Below are 24,636 nucleotides of genomic sequence, written 5' to 3' on the forward strand. Positions count from 1 at the left end.
GGTCCCTTTAAGACTTGTGGACTTCAACTCCCAGAGTTCCTCAGCCAGCTTTGCTTTGCTTTGCTGGCTGAGGGACTCTGGGAGTTGAAGTCCACAAGTCTTAAAGGGACCAAGGTTGGAGACTCCTGCTCTAAAGTGAGTTCAAAGGAGAAAGAGTGAGTCACCCAAAGTCACACAGTCAGCTTTCATGTGTAAGGCGATGCTAAATTCAGTGTCCTGGCTTCTAGCCTTGTGCCTTAACCAGCCTAAACTGGCTGCCAGTCATGAGTAGCTAGACTGAAATCACGCTTGGCAACAAAATCTCCACTCAAAATTTGATTTTGGTAAAACTGTTCTTTAAAATGATACAAATGAAATCAGCTGATTCATTGTAGATAAACTCACCCAATAGGATCCCACTAACAGCAGGTCACAAACAGTACTTTAATTTTCACAATACAAGTTTATACCATGTTTATATTTACAACTGGTAGTTAACATAGGCAATTAGAAATGTCTAAGCAAGTACACTCTGACAGAGAACCTTTGTATGCAAAGATCAAGATGTGAAGAAACCTACAAATCTACCATGTCATTTGAAATGGAGAAAAGGTCTTTCTCTTCAGAAGGATGTTGCAAAGCTCTTATCAACAGTGATTCAATTTCAAGGGTATAACCACTTATTGTACTGTACTACTTACTTCACTGCAGTTACGAAGGTAGGATCCTTAATAAAAACATTTAAGATGATATATGCCAAAGTATCAGCTAAAATTGGAGGGCAGGGATGGTCACTACAGTGGAAATGGATTGTAAAGGGTCCATCACACTTTCGATTGGAAAGGTGAAGCCTGAAACAGAAAAATTATCATCAGTGAACTTTCAAAAGAGAGAGAACCTGTCTTAGAACTATAAACTGCTTCCCTTCTTTGCCATACACAGACCAAAAGAATAACAGCCTGTTGGATTCAAAAATTTTGGTCATACCAGTGCAGGCCTAGGACAAGTAAAGAGTCAAACTCAGGATCTCTTGCAAATAATAATGCAGTCAATCCTCCTTTTTTTCCAGTTATTGGTTACTACCCACAAGAAGCTAGTCTTTTCTATGCTTTTTATGAGTATGAATAGGTGGATACATACCTATTAAATTGGTCTGTCATTCCCACTGAAAGAGCACATACCAGATGGTATCATTCTTCAGCTGAGGGCCAAAGAGAGGATTGGCTTGAGAAAGAATTGCTAAAAGCCAACTGCAAGAAAAAAAAGATAAAATTGCTGTACAACAACAATCACAACAAAGAGCAATTAATTAATTTAAATTAATTTAAAAGCATGATTATATATAATTGTTTATGATAAAAGATAAGAATTAGTAAAGAATACAGTTCAGAATAGGAAATAGTGTCGAGGAAATCAAGAAAAAAACAGACATAAAGAAGTGAAAGAAACTAGTGAGAGCAAAAGGAACTTATAAATGAAGGTACAGTACAAATGTTTTGCATGAAAAAGTGTTAGAAAATACAATAATATCCCAATGGAATTAATGGGAAGAGAACACCAGGAAAGAAGATATGGAAGCTATTTGGAAGAGGGTGAAAGGAATTATGTTGCAAAGTACCATAGAGTTGAGTTATGTTTATGAGAAATATGAGAAAAGATGCTTGGTGAAATTATGTTGAAAGAAGCTGTGGATAACAAAATGTGCATATAATAAAATAAATAAATGTTTACACTGTTCCAGTGGCACAGCAGAGTAACATCATCCTACCAGCATGCTAAGAATGAACTATAGCTTCTTTTTATCTCAGATTACTTTTATTTTCCCAGAAAGGAGGAATCGGGATTATATTACTATATCATCCCCAGCTAGAAAAGCATTATGTCTTTTTTTTTAGAAACAGCCCCAGGTACCTCATTCCCATGGTTTACTTACAAAAGATAGCAACAAACAGCAGTTGTCACCAGCATGGTAATAATCACTCTAAAGAAAAAAGAAAAAAAGTTAGAGAAGCAAATAAGGAAATTTCAGGATAACAGAATCAAGAATTACATCCTAGGCTGCTGTACGCATAAAATAATTGTACTGTAAGCTATTATTCTTTTGAATGTACATCATGTACCAGAATCCTACCAGATGATCTAGTGAAGCCTTTTGGTAGTTGATTATCTATAGCAAAATCAAGGAGCATAAATTAACACTTGCCTCCACTTCCCTTTGGGGAAATGATACACCCTATTCTACACAGAGCATTGATCTGTGGTGGCACAGTTTCTGAAAATGGACGCATCACTTATGTCTCTTGCCCTACCCTTGGCTGGGGATTCAGGGGTCTCAACAGAAGAGGACACTGGGGAAAGCAGGCTAGAGGGCACAGGGGGTGAGGTGGGGTGAGCAGCTAGATCAGTATTTCTCAACCTTGGCAGCTTGAGAATGTGAGGACTTGCTGGCTGGAGAATTTTGGAAATTGAAATGTACACCGAGCTGGATGAACGGCTTCAAGGTCTTGAACATTTTCCTATTCCTACATTTTCCTAAGCTATTGACGCTCCGTCCTGAATTGAGATGGTGTGATGGAATTGAGATGGAAGGCGAGGAAGAGATAGGGCGGAAAGAAGCCTCACCCGCGATTGGGCCCCTTCGGCACCAGCCACGGACCCGCAAATCCCACGAGCCCCCAGAAGATGGAGAAGAGGACCATCGGCAACGCTAAGCCGTGCGCCGTCATAGCGAGGCCGTTTCGGATCGACGAGAGGAGCTGTCCACTTCTGCAAAACCACGGCTCCGCCCCCTCTCTCCGATTCCCGTCTTCATTGGTCCCTTGGACAGCCTCTCCGGCTTGCTTCCGGATCCAACTCCGCAGGCGTCGCGGTGATTGGCTGTCACTGGACTTTCATTGATCCTTCTTTTGCAATTTGGGATCCGAGCAGATTATACAATGGTGTCCGTTTGGCCTCTGCCAAATCGCCTCGAACGAGCCTCGAGACTTGCAGCATAGATTAGACCAAGGGTGCCCAATCGGTAGCGTTCTCGATGAGGCGAAATATTTTATTTTTCACATTTCTAAAAGCGCCCACCTCTCTCCACCCATCTTCCTAATTTCTACAGTATTTGAATGAATGCTGGCTGGCTTGTAAAATTTCAGCAATGTTAAGGAAGGAACTTATTCTGAAAGGAATTATTTGGGGATTTCTGAAATAATCAAAGTCCCGTTCTGATAATTACAAGAGCCATTCATAGGCTTAAGTAAAATTAAATTTCTTTGATCTTAAAAAGAGGTTAATGCAACAAAAATGTATATAGTTTAGTTAGTATCTCAGAGAATGTTTAATAAGGATTGCTTACTTTTGGAGATGCTATTAGTAGTTATCTTGAACTTCTAAGTTAAAATTTTCAGAGAAAGTCGATTATATAAATATGACTGGACAACGAAAGCTAAAATTTCAGAGGATAATATTCTTTTGAACTTTATACCTAGTACATGGAGTGTGGTAACTGGACAACAGAAATGTGCCCTTATAGCTACAAACTGATATTGCAGCATTGAAAAAATAAATGTATAGCTCCATTTATTCAATGGATTGAAGGCCTGATTACATTTCCCACTTACAAGTGGATTGTCTATAGATAATATATGATTATCATCATTGGACAAGTATATACAATTTTAATCGTGTATTGTTGTAATTACATATACTATGTATTTTTCTGCTGTATTTTTTTCACTTTTTTGTTAAAGCACTTTTTAGGTTTTCCCCCGCTCTTCTCTCCACCAATAAAAAAAAGTTTGGCTTCAACATATGATAGATCAGAGCAACCATAAAACTGGACATAGACAATAAAATATTCAACATCTTTGCATTAAACAGACTGATTGCAGTAGAAACCAATATGTTCCTGTTGTAGCTGGGAAATTTAATAATTGCCTAATAATTACAGGGGTTTGAATGTGGGCTGTATCTTTTTGAACTTGGTGTGTCCAGGGAACAGACTGGAAGAAAATATGAGTTTTTTGAAAGCCATTTTGGCCAGGAAACCAGGGGACTGTGAGTTCTGCCTTACACATGAAAACTGGGTGGATGACTTTGGGTCAATCATTCTTTCTCAGCCCAACTCCCTCAAAGGGTTGTTGTTGTGGGAAAATAGGAGAAGGACTAATAGATATGTTCACTGCCTTAAATTATTTATAAAAAACAATAAAGTCAGGATATAAATATTTTTCCAGTACCTACTGTAGGTTTTCCATAAGACAGCATTTAAAAGGCAGACAAATTAACTATAGTCCCATCGTATCAAGCAATTGTTTGTTGAATAGCAATATAGTAACTGAGTTCACATATTATACTAAGACATAAATCAGGATTTACAGGACACAATGGCTGGGTTCACGCTTCATTTTAACATAAAAACAATCAAAGAATATGATAACTTACAAAAGCTAAGCTGTTAGTGTTTGCAGGTGACCTGGCTAAGCTTCTGCTTATTGTATGAATTAGAAATGTTTTCTGAATGTATGTTATTGCCAGCCCTGAGAGAGGGAAGTCAAACAAGAAACATGCACCCAGTATGTTTAAGAATTAAAGCAAACAATTGTGGAGATGACTTCTTGACAAACCAAATTAATTGGACTTTGCTTTTGTTTTCTGATTGTGGAAAGCATTGTCCTGCCTACATAATTCTGTTTCACTGTTTACTATTTTTTAAGAAGTTTATGATTAATCTTGTACCATTTCAAGTCATAAAATATAACATGGCTTTCTCTTTTAACTTATTAATAATAGGTTGCATGAGGACATGAAAAAACAGTGAATGAAAAAATGTTTATCATGTTTATTTAGAACTCATAATACACAATATGTTAATATTTAAAAATGAAGATAATTCCACTAAAAGAAATATGAAAGCACATAGTTGCATACAATTTAGAATATAAACTGCATTTTCCTATCCTTCATAGAATACAAATACTTCCAAATTTCCAAGGCCACTCATTCCATAATCCTATTCTACATCATGCCATTTTTATATATAGGATTTAAGGATAGGTACTACTGAAATTATTTGTGGTTATATCTTCAATCATTTTTTCAAATTTTGATCCGAATTCCATTTTTTTAATTTGTTGTATCATGAATCTCCAGTTCAAATTATTAAAAGCTTTTTGGGCATCAAGGAAAACCAGTGAAACTTGTTTCTCTGGGTGTACTTCATAATACTCCAATATGTCTATTATAGTCCGTGTATTGTTTTTAATTGGTTGTCCAGGCAGAAAACCATTTTGATCCGGATGTATATATTTGTCTAAGATTATTTTTAACCTTTCAGCAATAATTGACATATATATTTTATAATCAGAATTTAGTAGAGATAGGCCTGTAATTTTGTACTAATTGCTGGTCTGAACCTTCCTTGTGTATAAGTGTGATTAAGGCTTCTGTCCGTGTTTGGGGCATGTTTGCTTGCTGTAGTGCTTCATTGAATATTTCCAGCATTAATCCTCCTGTCTGTTTTTGTATATTCCTATATAATTCAACTGGTATTCCATCTGGTCCTGGCGTTTTATTATTTTTTTGCCTTTTTATTGCAATTCCAAAGTCTGTTTCTGAGATTGGTTGATTCAATACTTCATTCTATTCCTCCGTAAATTTATATACATTTGTTTCCTCTAAATAATTTTTAATTTCTGCTTCTATCGTTTCTTCCTGTGTATATAGTTTGGAGAAGAAAGTATGTATTATTCATTTCTTATCTTCTCTTTTATATTGGATTTTCCCTTCCTCATCTTTCAAACATTGTATCGTTCTTTTATCCTTTTCCTTTTTTAATTTATAAGCTAACCATGTGCTCACCTTGTTTGCATGCTCAAAATAATTTTGTTTCGCCATCTTTATTTTCAATGCCACTTCTTGGGTTATCAGGTTTAAGTTATGTTTAATTATTCTACTTTCCTCTTTTGCTCTTTTATTTTGGGGTTCTTTCTGTAGGTCGTCCTGATTTTTTAAGCTATTCTTGTAGTTTGTTTTGCTGGGACCTTTTCTCTTTCCTTTTCTTTGCCATATATGCGATCATCACCTCTCTAATATATGCTTTTAATGTATCCCAAAGGTTTTAAAATGACGTATCTTCTTCGTTATTTACACTTAGAAAAATCTCTAACTATTTTTCGAGGAATTGCTTATATTCTTTCTCTTTATATATTTTGGTTTAAAGTCCATCTTTTGTACCTTTTTTGTCCTTTCCAATGGATAATTATCGGGTGGTTGGCCCATTCATTTATTCCTATATATATTTTTTCTAATTCTGATTGTAGTTGTATTGTCATCCATGCCATGTCAATCCTGGACCAAAATTAATGTGGGTGGGAATAATACATATATTGCTTTTCTTCTTTATAGATTTTTCTCCATTTGTCTCTTAAACTTAATTCTGATACCATATTAAAGAATTCTTTAGGTAATATTTCCTTCTTTTTTATTTTTCTTATTACTATAGTAATCTCCTTTACTGTCAACTATGGCATTATAATCTCCTATTATGCATACATTTTCAATTTCTTGTTCTATTATTCTATTATGCAATTTTTTGTAATATTCCTGTTGATTTTTGTTTGGAGCATATACTACTACTAATAAAATTTGTTTATGTTCCATATCTAATTTTGTCATCTGCATACACTAATTCTGAATTTATTTTTTTTCTTTTACATATACTGCAATTCCTCTTTTTTTCTGTTGTGCTAGAGATACATGTAATCTTTCTAATTTCTTGTTTTCTAATAGTTTTTGGAATCCTTTTTTAATATGAACCTCTTGCAGGCAAATTACATCTATATTTAGTTTTTTAAATTTTGTGAATATTTGTGTTCTCACAATATTTTCTCTTTCTTTTTCTTGAGTTTTCCTTAGTTCTCTCTCTTTTTGTCTCGGTCTTCTTCTTGACTTTTACTTTCTGATTCGTCTTTGCTTTCTTGTTCCTCTTCCAGGTAATTTTTATAGAATTCTTGAGCTTTTTCTATCGAGTCCACTTTAAACTTCTTATCCTGCCATGTAATGAGAATACCTTCGGGGATTATCCATCTGAACATTATTTTGTATTTTATAAAGTGTGATGTTAAGAACTGATACTGTTGCCTGTGCTCTCAAATTCTACGTGGAATTTGTTTTAAAATTATAATCTCTTTCCCTTTGTATGTTACAGTCTCTTCTCTTGACTTTTTATAGATTTCATCTCTTATTATGCTAAGCGGTGTCTTCTTATGTAGTTATTATGTACTTGGTAAATTTCATCTATAGTATCTTTTATTTCCGACTTGTCTCTCTGTATTAATTCTGTTATTTTGACCATTCCCCCCCTCCGCCCCCGATCTTCCTCTTTCTCCTCCACGACATTCTGGAAGCGCAGGAAGTATGAGGCTTTCTCCATTTCCAGGAAGATAATTGAATCTGTTAATTCTTTGTTTGATTGTAATACTTTCTGCTCCGCCACTTCTGACTTGAAGTCTAATTGGTCTACCTTGGTTTCTATTTTTTTGACTTTTTGCTCATTTTCTACAGTTGTTTGTTGTATATTTTCCATCTTTTCCTTCATGTTTTTTAAATCTTCCTTCACTTTTCCTATCTCATTTTTAATTTCTTGGTGGTGTTTTCTAGCCTCTCCTTGATTATCTGCCATTCTTTCTTGCGACTTCATCAGTGTCTCTTGAATTAGTTGGAGCATATTTTGCATACTATGCATTGTTGGCTCTGTTTTATCTTTCTCCTTCCTTAACGTATTTTCGATTGACCATTGAATTGTACGAGAAGCCGTAGGTGTTGGATTAGAAATAGGCTTTTTTCCAGTTGTCATTACTATTGTTGAGGTTGCCATTGTTAAATTTCTTGTAAAGTTCTTCCACAATATCATAAAAGTATAATCTATTTAATTTGAGACGTTCTTCTATATTTACTACTTTCTAATTTAATTATTTAATTTCTTACACACTTAAGTATTATCACCCTTATTTACTTTAGACTACTAGTAATATTCAAATCCTATATCTCAGTTAAACATATATCTATATCTATGTAAATCTATATATGTACTTTGCTCTGAATTTATAACTACAATTTCTTATATCAATATTCTATAATTCTTATATATCAATTCCTTAACTTATTTACCACCACCCAAATCAAATTTTACCATTCAATTTCTCTTTAACAGTCGTCCCCTCCCCCCTTTTTCCCTCAGCCTAAGATCAAATTAATTAATTAAATATTGTAATCTTTTCACTATGCTTATTATAAAATATCAAATAATCAGAGTATATCCTCCTCTTTAATTCTTCCAACACCTATTCAAACCATTCTTTAAGGTTAAATTTTAAAGGGCTCCTTTTCAGGAATTAATTAGGCTTTCGGAAGCTGTAGATCACACCCTCACCCATTCCGCTCTGATGTCACCACCGGAAGTCTGTGGTTATATCTTCAATGAACTGTATTGCAGGACATGAGGAATAGCCAAAACAATCCTTAATTTTTTCCACAGATATAATTTCAATCATTTTATAACATGAAAAAGGCCAGCAAAACAGATAATGGTTTGTATTCATGTTTTGAAGCAGTATTCTCCACATCAATGAAGCCAAGACAGCATTCTATACAGTCCTCTTCTTCAATTCAGTCTTCAGGTAGAAGATCACATTGCTCATATTGTAAAGATGTGAATTCTGAACATTCAATGCTTGAGCTATTTAGGAATCCCCCTGAGTTCATGAATTAGCCACACAGCCATACTGAGCAACATCAAAGAACCTGATTGATGAGTAGCTGCTAAAGGAGTTGGGACATACAGAAGTAATGTGCTGATACCCAGGGTGACCTGCAACGGAGCAAAAATATCAGTGCTGAATCAGGTATAACTTAATGTATATAGCATGTTTTACAAATGTTCAGAAGACCTTTTTATCTGTTGCTCTTACATTTGTATACTGTATAAACAGTAATACAAAACAACTTTATAATGAGAGGATTTAGTGATGGATTGCATGTGACAGCGTAACTTTCTGCCAGGATTTTTATGTTTGTGGTTTTTAATGAATATATGTATGTATTATGCTGTTTTATTATTAATGTTGTTTTAACTGTTGGTTGGGAGCTGCCTGAAGTTTGCTATAAGGTAGGCAGCTATATAGCTATAATAAGTAAGTACCGTAAGTAAGTAGCTTTGGTTACTCACTCTCTTACGTTCTTTACACTCTTACAAGTAGAAGAAAAAGAAACAACTGCAACAGTAATCCACCCATTGGTTCATGAAATAATGCTTACACAGCTTTACCTTTTCTGACAATTTCTTCCATTATGATATGGCAAGTCTATTTGTCTGTCTGTTTCTAGCTCAAAGCTATATGAAAAAAGCAGGTCTGTACAGTGTCATGGTTGCTATTAACTATATTTAAAATCCCTGAATCAATCATCCAAGATAAATTAGTTTAAAGTGCATACACATTTAGAAGGACAGTTTATCATTTAGCCCAGAGAATACTATTTCTCTGCTGGCTGGAATTTAAATGTGTACATTAAAATGTGTACATTAATGAGAAATCAATACCTGAAGATATGCTACAGTCAATAAGGAAGCAAATGCCATTCTAGTTCTACGTGGGAGGGAGATCTTCCTGGAAAGTAGATAGAGAATTGTGATGGCTGCAACTGAGGAAATGCCCTAAAGAAAGAAAGAAAAAACTATTAAAACATCTTCCAACAGCCCCACAAAAGCCTTAGAAAGCTCCATTTTACAAAGCAAGCCATCTTGCTTTCATCAGGAAGGAAATGGGTAGAACAAGTATTGGGTATACTGATACATACAGAGCCATTTTCAAGCATTTTCAAGCCTTCTCCTATCTCTTATACTATGTCAACAGCAATTCTTGAGATTCAAATTATAGTCTCTAAGCTCTACTGTTGTGGCTCTAAAAATTATCTTCATAATTTTTATATTCAAATCCTCTTAATGGGTGGGTTTCCAAAGACTATTGTAGTACATTTGCAATAGCCTTGTTTTAATGGATCATGCAAGCTTCAGAACTGAGCCAACATTTTTACTGTTTTAACAAAAATGATCTTTCTGACCTTCATACCTGGAGCAATTTTTAAAATTATAGATGGCAGGAATTGAAATTAGGTATGGAAAAGCTAACACTCCATCTAAGCTGGTAGAATTCATTCCCATAACCTTAGGTTTTTTTGTCTATATTTTTTAAAAAACTAATTAGATAAAAAAAACCTATTACTTCATAGCATAAAGGCAATGATGCGTACCAGGATTCTGTGATCAAACTGCACTGTTGTGGGATTCTCAAATATATTCTTTGCCATTGGGGAAAAAGCAAGGAGATCATCAGGTATCCAGCGTTCTCCCATCTTTGGAAAGGAATTATATACAAGACCAGCATCTAGTCCAGCCACAAATGCTCCTACAGTTTCAGAGAACAGAAAAACTTGAAGATAATTTTTCAATGAGATTTAAAAGTTTTCAAGATGGTAAGTTTTTATCCTTACACCATATAACATTTCCTAGCTCTGTATACTGTCCTTCAGGAGAAGGGATTTAAGAACTTTTATGTCACACAAAAATGCAAACCTTATCATGATGAAGCAAGGACTTACAATAGATGCATTTTTCTTATCTCCCCCTATTTCCCACCTCCAAATTTAAGGCACCAATAACACAGACATTTACCTGAGAGGGCAGTGAGAAAGATGAGTCCTGATGTCCCATAAGCAAATTTTCTCAGGCGTAATAGTTGGTGGATTTTAGGTAGCTGCCAAAACACAAATACAGTAATATATGCTATAATCCTTTCATAGCATTCTACATAAAAGATCTTACAAAAGTAACATATTTTCTGATTACATTCTCCATCTCTGCCTCCTGTCTAAGCCTGTATAGGACATACCTGTCATACCTCTTCCCTATTCCAAATGCAAATGTTGTCTAGGACTATGGCACCAAACCAATATTCAAGATACAAATCCCATATTTTACATACCTTATGTTGTGGTAGCAACAAGGATAGCCCAGTCCATAAGCTATAGCAGTAAAGAACAAGAGCAGATCCCAGATGTGCAGTTAAACGATATTGACTGACCCGCGGGATATCATGGGAATTTGGCTTTTCCTCTAATCCACTTTTGACCATATACCAACCCAAAAGACCCTGCAAAAATAACAAAATAGTTATACTGAAACAAAGGTCATTTCTTTTTCTGCTAATATCTTATATATTACATTTATTTATTTATTTCGATTTTTATACCGCCCTTCTCCCGGAGGACTCAGGGCGGTGTACAGCCATTTCAAAACAGAGATTCATGCAAATAGAGCTTTGTGTGCGAGCACTCTCCTCTTGCATGAATGGAGCTTCATGGATGAGTGCAAGGGACCACTGCTCGTACAAGTGGACGGTGCATCATTTGCACCAATAGAGTTGTGCATGCATGTGCATGCACCTGCCATTCACACACACACACACACACACACACAAATCCACACCGAGCCAGGTTGCCAAGATGGAAAGGTTGGGGACTGCTGCTCTAGGTCACATTGATTAAACAATGTCATCATGTGTAACCTAGGAAATGTACTTTCTCTGTGGCCTGCCCTCTGGAATGACCTCCCACCAAAGACTCATGTGGTTTTTAACTTAAGGATCTTCAAGAAACTATCAAAAACTTGGTTGTTCTCCCAAGCCTTGGGGTAGATTGATTGTGGAGTCCCTAACGTTTTGGTGGGTTGCTGCTGAGTTAGCCTTGAACTGAATTTAAATAAACAACAGGATTACGTTCACAGCCTGATCCACCCACTTTCCTTCCTTCCATCCATCCATCCATCCATCCATCCATCCTCATTCTTTCTTTCATTCCTTCATTGCCTACCCATCTCTAGCATAATTACTTCAAGCTTCTGCAAGGCTAAACTACAGGCTTTGACTTATATATAGCTCAGCACCATCCATTTAAATGTTGAGATATTACTATTTTTCATTGCATGTCTCAGTTATTTTAAGACTACCCACAACCATTTATTCCTAAATTCCAATAGCCATTCCTACCTGAAAGCAGACAAGCCCACACAGGGCAAGGACATGACCTTTCAAGGATTGGCTCAAGTAGCCCTTTCTCCAGAAGTAGGCTGCTGGAAGGATGTAAGCCAACCCTACCAGTCGCCCCCACATTCGATGTGAGTACTCCATGTACCAGATGAATTTGAACTCTGTCAGTGTCATGTCATGGTTCAGGCTGTTGCATTGGGGATTTTGTTTTCAAAAATAGAGGAAAAAAACAGCAACAAAATTTAATAATTTCTCTCTAATTTTCAACTCAAATTCCCTCAAGAAAAGTGGCCAAAATCTCCAATTCCCACCCCACTTCTCTGTTGTAGAAAGAGAGCTTGCAAATAATACAATTCCTCCTAACTGAACTTTAATTTGAAGGAACTTAAACATGAATCATACTTACATTTTAAACTCTGGAAATTGCTGATATTTTAGGAATTCTGCCTCCCAGTCCACCTGCGTTTGAGGAGGCTTCATCTCCCGCACTAAGTGCCAGTCAACCATTGAAAGCCCAGATTCTGTCAACCTTAGAAAAAGAAAAAAAGAAACTATTTATTAGGGAAGAAGGTCCTTTCATGTTAAAATATGATAGAGGTGCCTACCTAGAAAAGCAGAGTTAGAACATAACAAGAAATTTAGAAATTGATTCAGAGGCAAAGCAGGTGGGGGGGAATTTGAACACAAACCTATTAGTGATTAAAAAATACTTAAGATATGCATATATAGTAAAAATAATGTACATATCTCATAGATTTTCCAAGGGAAAAGGAAATAAGATTATTTTAAACACTCTGGAGATTGATATAAAGGGTCATATAAAAATGTAATATATTTAGTTTGCACTTTTAAATGACATGTTCAGCTCAAATACTAAGGCACAGAGCTCCTACCTCAAAGACATAAAAAGAATGACACAAGTACTCAAAGGAAACATATTTTTTAAAACATTCACTAATAGACACTTAGCGTACACAGCAAAGCTATGAGGAAGTTGCAAAAATATATCTTTTGGATATAAAAAGATCCATTGAATACGATGCATATATTGTGAGAAAAAGATGGGGGATTTGAGAGTGAGAAAATAACTTTCCTCACCTGGTTATGCCACCAAGTACCACAGCTCCGGCCACAGTACCACTGCAGATTATGAGCCAACGTCCTATTGTCCGGTCTGTCACAACATTGGGTACAGGTGGTACTGCCACTCTGGAATGTGAAGCTGCTTCTGAAACTGCACTGTGTTGTGTTCGTTTCTGCAGGAGCCGCCACCACCTGAGACATTGCTAAAGACAAAGAAGGAGATAAGACATCAATTAACTATTCCAATAAGTATATAAACTCTTGGTACAGTATAGTATTAAATATTTTTACTACTGGACTGGACTGAGAAGATAACTGTTAATAAAAAAGGAACCACAGCTACTGGAAAGATGCACTTCATAATAAAAAATGTTTTTGGTATATCATTTTCTTTCTTCTGTTTAATTATGTCTGATTCTTGAAAATGGGATGGATAGATTCCCTGCAGTTTTATTGGCAACATTTTCCTTCCTAGGGCTTAGAGATTAATGACCTGCCCAAGGTCACCCAGCTGACTTTATGCCCAAAGTGGGAGTGGAATTCAGAGTTTCCCAGTTTCTAGCCTAACCATTATACCAAAGTGGCTTTCAATATATCACTTAAGACAGTATTTCTCAACCTTGGCAGCTTGAAGATGTATAGACTTCAACTCCCAGAATTCCCCATCCTGGAATGCTGGCTGGAGAATTCTGGAAGTGGAAATCCACACATCTTTGTTGCCAAGGTTGAAAAATACTGATTTAAGATGTACTTAAAGGATAAGCTATTGTGCTTTTAAAAAGCACAAAAAAATTGATATTGATTGTTTCCTGATTGCTTATTTGTACCCTATGACTATTATTAAGTGTTGTATCATTAAGTGTTAAATTTGTACCATATGACTATCATTAAGTGTTGTAAGTATTGTATCTTGATGAAGGTATCTTTTATGTACACTGAGAGCATATGCACCAAGACAAATTCCTTGTGTGTCCAATCACACTTGGCCAATAAAATTCTATACTATACTATACTAAAACACATTCACAAGAGTTCTAATAGAAAATGATACATTAGAATGTCAACTGATTTGACCACGAAGCTTAGTACAACTTTTTATATTTTTATTGTAGAAGTCTGTTTATTGTGGATGTTACTGTTCTCAGAAACAGTAACATCCAGAGCAAACAATGATGGCAAATAGCAACACATCTACAATAATGTCATCATGCAACTGTAAAACGTATATCATTGTATCTTAATATCTGATCAAGTGTGCAAGCCAGAGCATTTGTATAATGATATTATGTGTGTATCATCAATTTTTCCCTCTGGAGATGACCACATTCATAAGTACCTCAAAGAGAAAAGAAGCTGATAGAAGCCAATAGTAAGGAACTACCATCTCTATCAGCTTATTCTGGATTCTTGTCTTTTGAGCTTGCTTCTTGCAGATGCTTAATTACAAGGCACTGGTGAGGTTGCCTTGTAATTAAATGTCTGCAAGAAGAAAAGCAAACTCAGCAATCAACAAAACCCAGCAATTCAATCATGAACTACATATATAGTACAGGTAATCCTCAACTTACAACCACAACTGGGATCAGAATTTCTGTTTCTAAGCAAGATGGATATTAAGTGAGTTGCACCCAATTTTACAACCTTTTTGCCATGGTTGTTAAATGAATCATTCCAGTTATTAAGTGAATCATATGGTCATTAAATGAATTTAGCTTCCCCCATGGACTCTTAGAAGCCAACTGGGAAGGTTGCAAATAGTGATCATGTGATCTCAGGATGTTGCAACATAAATACATGTTGGTTGCAAAGCACAGATTTTTATCATGCAACTGTGGTGATGCTGCAACAGTAATAAGTGTGAGGACCGATCATAACTCTCTCCTGATATAATTTTTAAGTTGTTAAATGAATGATTGTGAGTCAAAGCTTATCTGTATTTTACATTATCTGCCTCTTAACTGGATGGCCAAGCCTTTACATTATACTGTAAGGCAGATCAGCAAAACCATCTTATTTTGGAGATGTTAATGTTAACCAAGTTTTTTAAGCATCCTATTCTTATCACAGCCAAGAATTAGAATACGTTAAGAACTGGTAAGCTTCCCCCCCATTTCCTATTCCATTTCAGGTCCATGTAGCATTATTTTGGACCAAAAATTAAGACCAGATTTTATCTTATTTTTGCTATCTAATACGCTGTTTTCAATGCTGAAAAGCATAAATGTTTTAAATAAACAACGGCATTTTTATGTTTTGGTTTGTTGAAATAAAGCCTCTTCTCTTTTTTTTACATTAAAAACCCAGCAATGTGGAAAGTGCAGGTTTCATTTTAAAGGGTGTGTTAAGAGTAAATTGAGACTATTTTTCTGGGAAACAGAAGTACACGAACTGTGACAGCAAGCAATACTTGCTTGATATACATACATTGACGATGTATTTACACAGTAGGATTATCATAGAAACATGATCCCAAGTCACTTCATATATAATACGTTTTGCGTGTGCTTGGGTGTACGACTCCGTATGACCATTGCAGGACAGAATAATAAAATGCGCTTTATTATTTAATTTTTGTCGGGATGTTTGCAGCCCAGATGATAGCCCTAACTTTAGAGATCAAGAAATCATATTCTACTGTGCAAGTACCTGGCCAGAAGAATTTCCTTGACGGGGTGCCAGCAAAAACCGAGTACCTCCTAGTAGGACCGTCCGTAAGGGCATCGCTTCAAATTGCTTTCCTCTAACCGGAAGTAAGACAACTTTCCCCGGAAACGAAGTGCGGCAAGTTCCGTGGGATCACGTGATGGTTGGCACGGCGCTTCTCGCCTTCAAGGTCAAGACAGGTGAGAGCTGGGGGCGTGGCCTTCTCCCTTTCCCAGCAGTCCCGTCAACCTTAAAGCCACCTCCGGCGGAGCTCCCACCCCGTGACTGACTTAGAATGAGGAAATGGGACCGGAAACGAGGCCCGGTGGGAGGGTGCGAGGGTGAGTGGGTGGAGGCGAAACTAAGAACGGGAGCCGGAAGGGATCATGAGGCTTGGAAAGGCGGAGTTTGAACGCATACCCTTAAATCAGCGAGCACCCACCCACCTTCAATAGGTTCAGAATAGCTTCGAAAGAAGCGAATCATGCGGTGGGGAGGTTTCGCTGGAGCCCCACTTCTACCTGGGTTTGGCTCGCTGCACTTAGCTGCATCCACTCCAGAAAACTAAACGGGAAAAGGCGCCGCAGATAAGGGGGCTGATGGGTTTGTTTTGTTTTTAGAATAGTCCTTTGTGTGTCTGCTGAAGACCTAAATTCATACTGAATTCAGTGGGTTTTGATCCCAGGTACGCACGCAACCCTGAGCAAGTTCTGCTGGGTTTGGGATTTACATGTGTAGGATTGCGCTGCTAATATTAATCCACTTGAAACGATCCTTAGATGTGGAAGAGCATAACATAGAAGAGATTATTAGGGTGGCTCTCATCGGCAAACTTTTTAGATCTTTGAAGTGGGTCTGTATTGACACACAGAAATCGGCATCAGCACAAGTGCTGTTAAAGTGATGGAGTTAAGCGTTTCTTCCCTCCTCATGGCTCTAGTGAAAACCATCCTCCCAAATCATCTACTTTCATTGAGAAAAACATACAGCTTCGGACAGCGCTGGCTCTTCGCCTTTGAAACGGAGATGAGCACCGCCCCCTAGAGTCGGGAACGACTAGCACATATGTGGGAGGGGAACTTTTACCTTTTTTATTAAAGACTTTCACTATTTTTCTGATGAATAAATAAATTGGTCTCCAGTTTTCCCTTCTGTTAAAATAATACAGTTACAATAAGGCTTTATAAAGTTATATTTAGTTCAGGATAAGTGTTTGCCCATATAGCTTCTAAGTTACTTTTGTTTTTCCATAATGTAAAGCATTGCATCACATTTATGTAAAATAATATAAGCAATTAATACAATGCCAACAGTGCAATTAACTGGCACTATTTCAGTTGAACATGGGATCCTAGTATTCTAAGATTAAGAACAGCTGTAAAATATGTATGATTACTATGCATAAGTATGTTTAACTAGGCTATTGAATATTTTATAGTTGAAATATTTGCTTTGGACTAAGAATGGTAATTATCTACACAAGTTAGAGAAGTTAGAGTAGTTAGCGTTACCAAACTCATGTGGGTATTTTGTCTTATAGTTAAAAAGTTGATCATAGACAATTGTGTAAGAAACATAAAATACAGTAATCAAAAGTCTTGAAGTTGGTGCATTACTTATTAGCAATCACAGGTCAGTCTTTATGTGTCTAAAATCTTTCTGCATTAGCCTAGGATGCTATATTCATCACTTCTATGGATGCCAAATCTTTCCTCAACTTTGTAATTCCTATTTAACAGCCAAAATACTTTAAATTATCTGAAAAAAGTGAGAGGGAAGGCAAATCAGTTTTTGCTCATTGTACTATATAGTAGAATCTTTTTACATGGAGAAAAAAATGGATCTTTAATAAGCAAAACTATTATAGCTGTTGCCTCTCCCTTTATGCCCTCATCTTAATTTTCTTTTTTTGTGCTTTAGGAAAATCTTTGGCATTACCTTTAATTACCTTAATTATTGTATGTAATGCATGAATGTGCTAAAGTATTGTCTTCAGAAGTTTATATTCATTCTGCTTTCAAAAGTAATATGGAGGTGGTTGAAGATCGAGTCTTCTATTAAAGTTTTAGTTTTTCACTAATAATGCCTAGCTATGTTGTTCAGACTGTTGTTTACAATAGCGTAGACATAATTTGACGAGTAAATGAAAATCTAGGAACCTTCTGAGTTTTGAGTTCAAATATATTTGGCTTAATCATGGAGAAGAAACAGTGAGAGCTACAGTTTGAGATATAGAATAGAATAGAATAGAATTTTATTGGCCAAGTGTGATTGGACGCACAAGGAATTTATTTGAATATTTTCACCTTTTTCATAAATAGCTTTATTCTTTCTTCAAGGGTAGAGTTCAGTTGCCCCTTAACTTCCATTTTGTCTTTCTCTTCAAGGAATGGCCAATGGCTTTCTCATGGAAGTATGTGTTGATTCAGTGGAATCTGCCATTAACGCTGAAAGAGGAGGTAATTGCATAAAATAGAAGTTGAAGATACTGGGAGACCTACCTCTGGGGGACATAGGCTATTGCAAAAGGCATTATGAAGCCATTTTGGAAATTCTTTTGGAGGGAAAAGCAGGATGTGTAATGTTACAAAGTATAAACCTATGTATTCCTTTTAATATCATCAATTCTTTTATGTGCTCTGATACAGGCAAGGTGCAAATTTATATGAATACAGTGGTGGGTTCTAACCAATGTTCCCACCGGTTTGCTTCGTGCATGCGTTTTGCGCACAATTGCATTTGCGCATTCACTTTGCGCAAGCGCATTGATTGGCTGAACAGCTGAGGCATTGCAATCCGCTCTGCCGCGCCTTTCAGCTGGGCTAAAAACGGAGGAATAAAGGTAGGTATAGCGCAGGGGCGGGTGGGAGGGCCAGATGACAGTTGGAGCGAACCGGTTCACTGTCACTTCAACATCTCCACTACTGGCTCTCTCAAACTGGGGAGAAGCGGTAGCAACCCACTACTGTATGAATAGATAATTCATATACAGCTGTTTTAGAGTTTTTGTGTTGTTTTACTTTAATCAGTCCCTCAGCAAATCACGTGGAATACATATTCACTTTTTCATATTTATTACTACTTAGAAGTCCAAATGAGGACATTAAATAAGCCCTTTCCTTGTAAATGAACTTCCAGGAATGCCCAGAAACATTTCTGTTACAGCAAAAAATGTATTGTTTCTAACATCTGCTTTCAAACAGTATACCGGTATCTGTATCTTTTGCAGGTGCTGGTCGCCTTGAATTATGTGCCAATTTGATGGAGGGTGGAACTACACCAAGTATTGGTGAGTTGACAAGCTGAATCCAGCCTCTCAGCCTTTACAGTGATGAGAACTGAATAGTGCTATAAAATATTGTAAACTAGTTCTTGGTCTACAGCAGGGGTGTCAAACTGGCTGCCCATGGGCCGGATGTGTCACACACAGGCCATGTGCACCCCAGCTCTGCGAATGAGAAAAAGTTGCGAAATGTCACATGACGGCAACGTGACGCTGCGAGTTTGACACCATGATCTATTGCATTCCAATTGTCAGATAAAAAGGAAGATATTATTTTTCTAATTGAAACCAGAATGTTATGGCATTAGCCATGTTTTAGAAGCAGGTTAAGACCTTTTCATTTTTGTTCATATGCACTTCTTCAACATCCCTTTTACTTCCCAACCTCTTTAGGAAAAGGTAAGAATTTTTTTTCTTTTGGATTATTGCTGCAGGAAGCAGAACTGTGGAACTAGGTTTTTTGGGTTGGTATAATTATCTTTTGTTATAATGTACTTTACTGTTGTGTCATATTCATGTGCTATCTTAACTTTTAACTGATGTGTCTTACCACTGTTATTACTTATAGGTATATTGCAAGTAGTGAAGCAATGCACAAGAATCCCCATATTTGTAATGATCCGTCCCCGTGGTGGGGATTTTCTCTACTCTGATCGGGAAATAGAGGTGATGAAAGTTGACATCCAACTTGCCAAGCAGTATGGAGCAGATGGGCTGGTATTTGGAGCTTTAACTGAGGATGGCTATGTAGACACGGAACTCTGCACAGAACTGCTTGGTTAGATCTTGCTTTCCTTAAGATTTATTTGATTTTTGTGACCACAACTTTAGTAAATCCAAATTTCAGATAGGAAAAACCCCAATGGTGTCTTATAGGTAGATGTTATGACCCCCTTCTTATTGCTTGGGAGAAGCAGGCTCATTCTTCTGAGTTGAGATGGATGTATCGTTGAGATGGATGTATGATTTCCTATAATCATAGTTGAGCTACAATAACTGCTTCCCGTTCATCTAGAGGCATTGTGCATTATTATTAGAATTAGCCAATTTTTTAGTCCTTTCTCATATAAAATGAATCATATAGTTGTGGTTTTTTGGTTTTTTTTAATCCAAGAGCTCATATTTTCAGAGAAAAAAATAGTGTATATTTTCCAAGCACTCATAACCCTTAAAGATTGGCAGCTTTCAGCATCTTTAATGAAGCCTTTTCATTTAATTTTATGTTCATAATTTCTAGACAGTTCTGCATCAGAATGGGTTCTACAAATTTATAGAGAACGAAAGTTCAAAGTGACAGATATAATCCATATGGTACTCCATACAGTACACTATATAGTACAAATAAAAGTAAATATAATTTTAGCTGTAAAACTGAAAGCGTATGAACAAGGAAGCAAAGGCAAGGCAGTTAGTTACAATGTATGGACAAATAAAATTATTTTGATCCGACACTAAAAGTATAGTCATACAGCAAGTATATATTATTATATAAAAGTAAAAAGTTGAGGTTTTTCTACTGCACCAGAAAGAATTGGAAGTCAGTGGTTTTTTTTCCTTTTCCCCCTTATCCTACACTTTTCTCTCTTCCCCCTTTTCCCTTATTTTCATTTTTCTTGGTACTTCTGTTATTTTATATTTTGATAAGCTAGTAAAATATTTGAAACAAAAATATAGTCATATAGTAAAATAATCTAGCAATTCTTTAGGGAGAATGTCACAAAATTGGATTGATACAAAGAAAAGGCCTTTTCTTTGTGTTAAAAAATGTAGTGTATCTAGCGTAAGAGACAGTCCTTCAGGTATTTGGTTCCAAAGACATGTAAAGCATCAAAACAAATGTTCATTTAATTCTGTGAATGATTTATTGACATGTTGTCTATGGAGAAGAATAAAAATATTTATTTATTTAATTTATATATCAAATTTAGAGATTGCCCCTCTCACTCATGGATGCTTCTTTGATTCTAAGATTGCTTTTCAGTGGGTACACGAGCATAATTGTTGTAAGGGATTTCATATACAAAAGGTAGAGAAAACTTTGAAAAGCTATCTTGGTAGACAAGATTAGAAACTGATACAGATTGTAGAAATAGTCTCAAGGTAGCAAGGTGGCTGAACTATTATACAAGCTGCCTTTTTATGAAAAGTCTTTTGTAAGAAAATATATTTTTCACCTCAGCATGAGAATGTTACTGATTGGTGGTCTTTCCTTTGCAGCTGCTGCTCGCCCTCTGCCAGTCACCTTCCACAGAGGTGAGTTTTATAGCTTAAAAAGGGAATTGGAAAAATGCAGGCCCAGGCACTGTGACATGCCAGTGGGGGTTTGTGAGAATGTCGTCTGAGGTGTCCCTGCTTCCGCCTAGGGAATTCAGCCTTACTTGGAGATCCAGACTCGTAATTAATATTCTGCTTTTTATTTATTACAAAAATGTTTATATTGCATGAATGGTTAGACTTTTCTTATTAGTAGATTTTTTTAATACAGACTGATTTGTTCTAATGCAGCTTTTTTTCTTTTGAACATAAAAAAAAATCAAAACATTTAAGGAATAAAATAAATGAGTACTTAAAATAAATAAAATAAAATAAAATGTCAATAAAAAACCAGAACATTTATGTTTGTTATAAAATTTAAAAATAATCATTTCATTGCTTAAATAATTGACTATATAAAACCAAACTTTCTAGGAAATAATTGAATACCGTCACAAAACTCTGTACACTAGTTATATATTTATTTTTGCAATTATGCGCAGAGCTGTGTATCATCTCTTAAATGTCAATGTCTTATATTGACATCAGTGCTGCTCAGGAATGTTATCCATTTGATAATCCACGACAAACAGCTAATTTAGTAATAAAATTTAGGAGAGCAGGCCCATCTCTGTCTTTTGAATCTTATAAAATATTGTATTTTACTCTTTATGTTTTCCCCTTTCCCAGTTTATGTGTTCTGTTATTTGCTAATCTTGTATTTCTTATTCTAGAACCAAGATTGATACTATTTGAAATTTAAAACTTATCTAAAATAACATTTTATCAATTGTAATTAGTCTTAACCAGGAGAGTTTTAATTCCCCTGCAGCTTTTGACATGGTGTGTGATCCTGTAACAGCCATGGAAACACTGATATCCATAGGTTTTGAACGGGTGCTAACTAGTGGCTGTGACAGCTCTGCCCTGGAGGGGCTGCCCTTGATAAAGCGACTGATAGAACAGGTGAGCTTTTATTTCTCCCATTTTGTAATTCTGTTGATAATTTATCCTTTTTTCCCCTGACAATTCAGAATAGAGAAAATGTCAGCTAGCCGTCAGTCTGATATCTGAAGATTCTATGTGAGTTTTATTTTTTCTTACAAGTAAGGTTACTAATCCTTTTTTTTCCTTTATAGGCAAAGGGCAGGATTATTATTGTACCAGGTAAGCTTGTTATGAGTGCCATTAGCTGATATAGGGTAAAATTCAAGAATGTATTGATAAAGACTATGTTAGTTCTTGGATGAGAGTCTACTGGACTTCATTTCTATCCCCTCTCTAAATTTTGCTAGCATTAGTATTACCATTCTACTCTATCTATACCATCAAGGAAAAACAACAGCAATTGGTCCTTGAAGAGGAATATTACCTAGCAGATTTACTTGCTGAAGAGATGCAAGTTCGCTATCCGTTGATATTAAAAGCTAAAGTGTTTTTGAGAAATAATCCCAGATTCAGAGCAGAGTTTCCCTCTAATATCTAGAGAAAATTGGCTTTTTTTGTGAACGCTTATGCTTAACTTCTCATTTGTAACTCAGAGATGGATTATCTCTGACAGGGGGAGGCATAACAGAGAGAAACCTACAAAGAATTTTAGAAGGCTCTGGTGCTTCTGAGTTTCACTGCTCGGCTCGCTCAGCCAAGAACTCAGGCATGAAGTTCAGGTAACAGGGCAAGTTCTTCCTTGCCTTAATCTTGTTTGTACTACTTAATGTAACTTTACAGTTGTAAACTGAATAAAAGCATTGGCTGCATTGCAATAAAATTCATCTCTAGTTCCTAACTTCTTAGCTGTAACAAGGAAGTTGTCAGGCTACTGAAGCAGCCACTCGCATTTTGATATTTCAGTAGAGTGACAACAGGAGGTGTTCTGATAAATGCTGTGTATTGACCAAATAAGAATTTGGTTTGAAGTTATTCTTTTCCTGATTTTTTTCTGGGTTCAGGTGGTTCTTGAGATACAATCATAATGAATATCTGCCCATTATGGTCTATATTGTGATTGCTGTTAAATGGAGAATCTCACTTAATTAAACCTCAACCCTGCTCCCCACATTGCAGGTGTTAAATGAACATGCAGGTCGTTAAGTGAAGTACAGGGTGCCTCAGGGATTGTTACGGCAGCCAGAGTGGTTTGTCCTGCAGCTGCCATTTTGTTCTGCCCCCAAGTGGAGAACAGGTCCAAGTGCTGCAGGGTTCCAGTGGGGGGATGCGTACATTAAATTGGTACTGAATTACAGATAATACATAACCTACAGTCAGTTGTTAGGGCAAAAGGGGGTCAGATGTAGCTTTGGAGGGGATGTTATAACTTCGAACAGCTGTTAATTGTTTATATCCCAAGGATTACTTTTTAGATAATATTTAAAGACTTGTTGCTTTTTTTTTAGGAACTCCAGTGTTAAGATGGGAACCTCCCTCTCTACACCTGAGCATTCTAGCATGGTGGCAGATGTGACTAAAGTGAGGACCCTGAATGCCATTGCAAAGAATGTCCTGTAGAAAAAGAAGAGGATACGGGACAGGAAGACCTACTATCCCCTGACTTCCCCGTTCTTTAAGTGTAGACATTTCAGTAGTATTTGGATCAGTCCAGTGAAGATGCTGATGTGTGTTTTTCTCCTCTTCCCACTTCCTAGTCTTCATTCAAGCAATCTTTTCACTAAATAGTGTGACATCATTTGTCTATGAGGAGCAAACTCTAGCGAGGCGTGATACTAGGTAAAGAGGCATTCATCACTGGGTGAAACTCGTTTAGACTTTTACTTTTCAAATAAATGATGAAGCTGATTTTCATCCCTGTAGCCCTTCTTCATGCTGCATGTTTTGTCCAGCTTGGGTAGGGACTTTGGTGTTTATTCCAGGCAGGCAAGAGAGGTGAGTATATTATGCTTCCCTTCTTAGTTCATTGGATGAAAATTCAGGCCTCTGTTTCTGTGGAATGCCGGAATAAAATGGAATTTAGCAATGGGTGAGAGGTAATTTAGATAATGGATGACTAAAAGAGCAAGAACAGCATGGGAAAATGGTGCAATACCTTGTAACTGATTCCAGGTTGTGACAGTTTAAAGGGCTTCGATGTTTCCACAAATTGGATCCTTTCACATAAGACAAGAAAGAAAAAGTTGGTAAAGGTTCCATCCTTTGGGAAGTATAACAAAGGATCAGTAAGGCAAGAGTTAGCAGTGCAAGCTTTGCCATATCCAAATTCATAGGCACATTGATTTCATCTGTCACAAATGATGAATAAATTAATAGGAGTCAGTAATGCTATTCAAACATGACTCTGGGAAGTGTGCAAAC

General features: G+C 36.4%; 4 protein-coding genes across 9 annotated transcripts in view; 2 read left to right on the top strand and 2 right to left on the bottom strand.

The window, feature by feature from the left end:
* Window positions 1-63: 63 nt before the first annotated feature.
* ATP6V0E2 (ATPase H+ transporting V0 subunit e2) lies at window positions 64-2,783 on the bottom strand. Its single transcript, XM_058188185.1, has 4 exons — window positions 2,602-2,783; window positions 1,913-1,960; window positions 1,120-1,229; window positions 64-830 (listed from the first exon to the last, which is right to left on the bottom strand). The coding sequence occupies exons 1-3, from the start codon at window positions 2,703-2,705 to the stop codon at window positions 1,136-1,138; spliced, it is 246 nt and encodes an 81-aa protein (XP_058044168.1). The 5' UTR covers window positions 2,706-2,783; the 3' UTR covers window positions 64-830; window positions 1,120-1,135.
* Window positions 2,784-4,787: 2,004 nt separating this feature from the next.
* Window positions 4,788-15,931, bottom strand: LOC131200397 (cytochrome c oxidase assembly protein COX15 homolog). The gene is made up of 9 exons (XM_058187084.1): window positions 15,798-15,931; window positions 13,167-13,354; window positions 12,475-12,597; window positions 12,069-12,255; window positions 11,007-11,174; window positions 10,697-10,778; window positions 10,276-10,430; window positions 9,566-9,679; window positions 4,788-8,836 (listed from the first exon to the last, which is right to left on the bottom strand). Exons 1-9 carry the CDS (start codon window positions 15,870-15,872, stop codon window positions 8,705-8,707), a joined length of 1,224 nt encoding a protein of 407 aa, XP_058043067.1. The 5' UTR covers window positions 15,873-15,931; the 3' UTR covers window positions 4,788-8,704.
* Window positions 15,932-15,937: 6 nt separating this feature from the next.
* Window positions 15,938-24,123, top strand: CUTC (cutC copper transporter). 5 transcript variants are annotated; one of them, XM_058187089.1, is made up of 10 exons: window positions 16,038-16,135; window positions 16,415-16,479; window positions 18,182-18,253; window positions 19,024-19,083; window positions 19,646-19,855; window positions 21,295-21,330; window positions 22,163-22,296; window positions 22,470-22,497; window positions 22,892-22,997; window positions 23,724-24,123. In XM_058187089.1, the coding sequence occupies exons 3-10, from the start codon at window positions 18,184-18,186 to the stop codon at window positions 23,833-23,835; spliced, it is 756 nt and encodes a 251-aa protein (XP_058043072.1). In that variant the 5' UTR covers window positions 16,038-16,135; window positions 16,415-16,479; window positions 18,182-18,183; the 3' UTR covers window positions 23,836-24,123. The 5 variants fall into 5 exon arrangements, with proteins under 5 accessions (XP_058043070.1, XP_058043072.1, XP_058043069.1 ...); XM_058187087.1 differs by lacking the exons at window positions 16,038-16,135; window positions 16,415-16,479 and adding an exon at window positions 15,938-15,994; XM_058187086.1 differs by lacking the exon at window positions 16,415-16,479.
* The window catches only part of ABCC2 (ATP binding cassette subfamily C member 2), a 44,162-nt gene continuing 43,449 nt past the window's right edge, over window positions 23,924-24,636 (top strand). For both annotated transcript variants that reach the window (XM_058187076.1, XM_058187077.1), the window contains exon 1: window positions 23,924-24,054. The gene's annotated coding sequence lies outside the window, so the exon portion shown is untranslated. The remainder of the gene's footprint in view (window positions 24,055-24,636) is intronic.

This window comes from Ahaetulla prasina, chromosome 6, assembly GCF_028640845.1.
Source record: "Ahaetulla prasina isolate Xishuangbanna chromosome 6, ASM2864084v1, whole genome shotgun sequence".
Taxonomy (NCBI): Eukaryota; Metazoa; Chordata; class Lepidosauria; order Squamata; family Colubridae; genus Ahaetulla; species Ahaetulla prasina.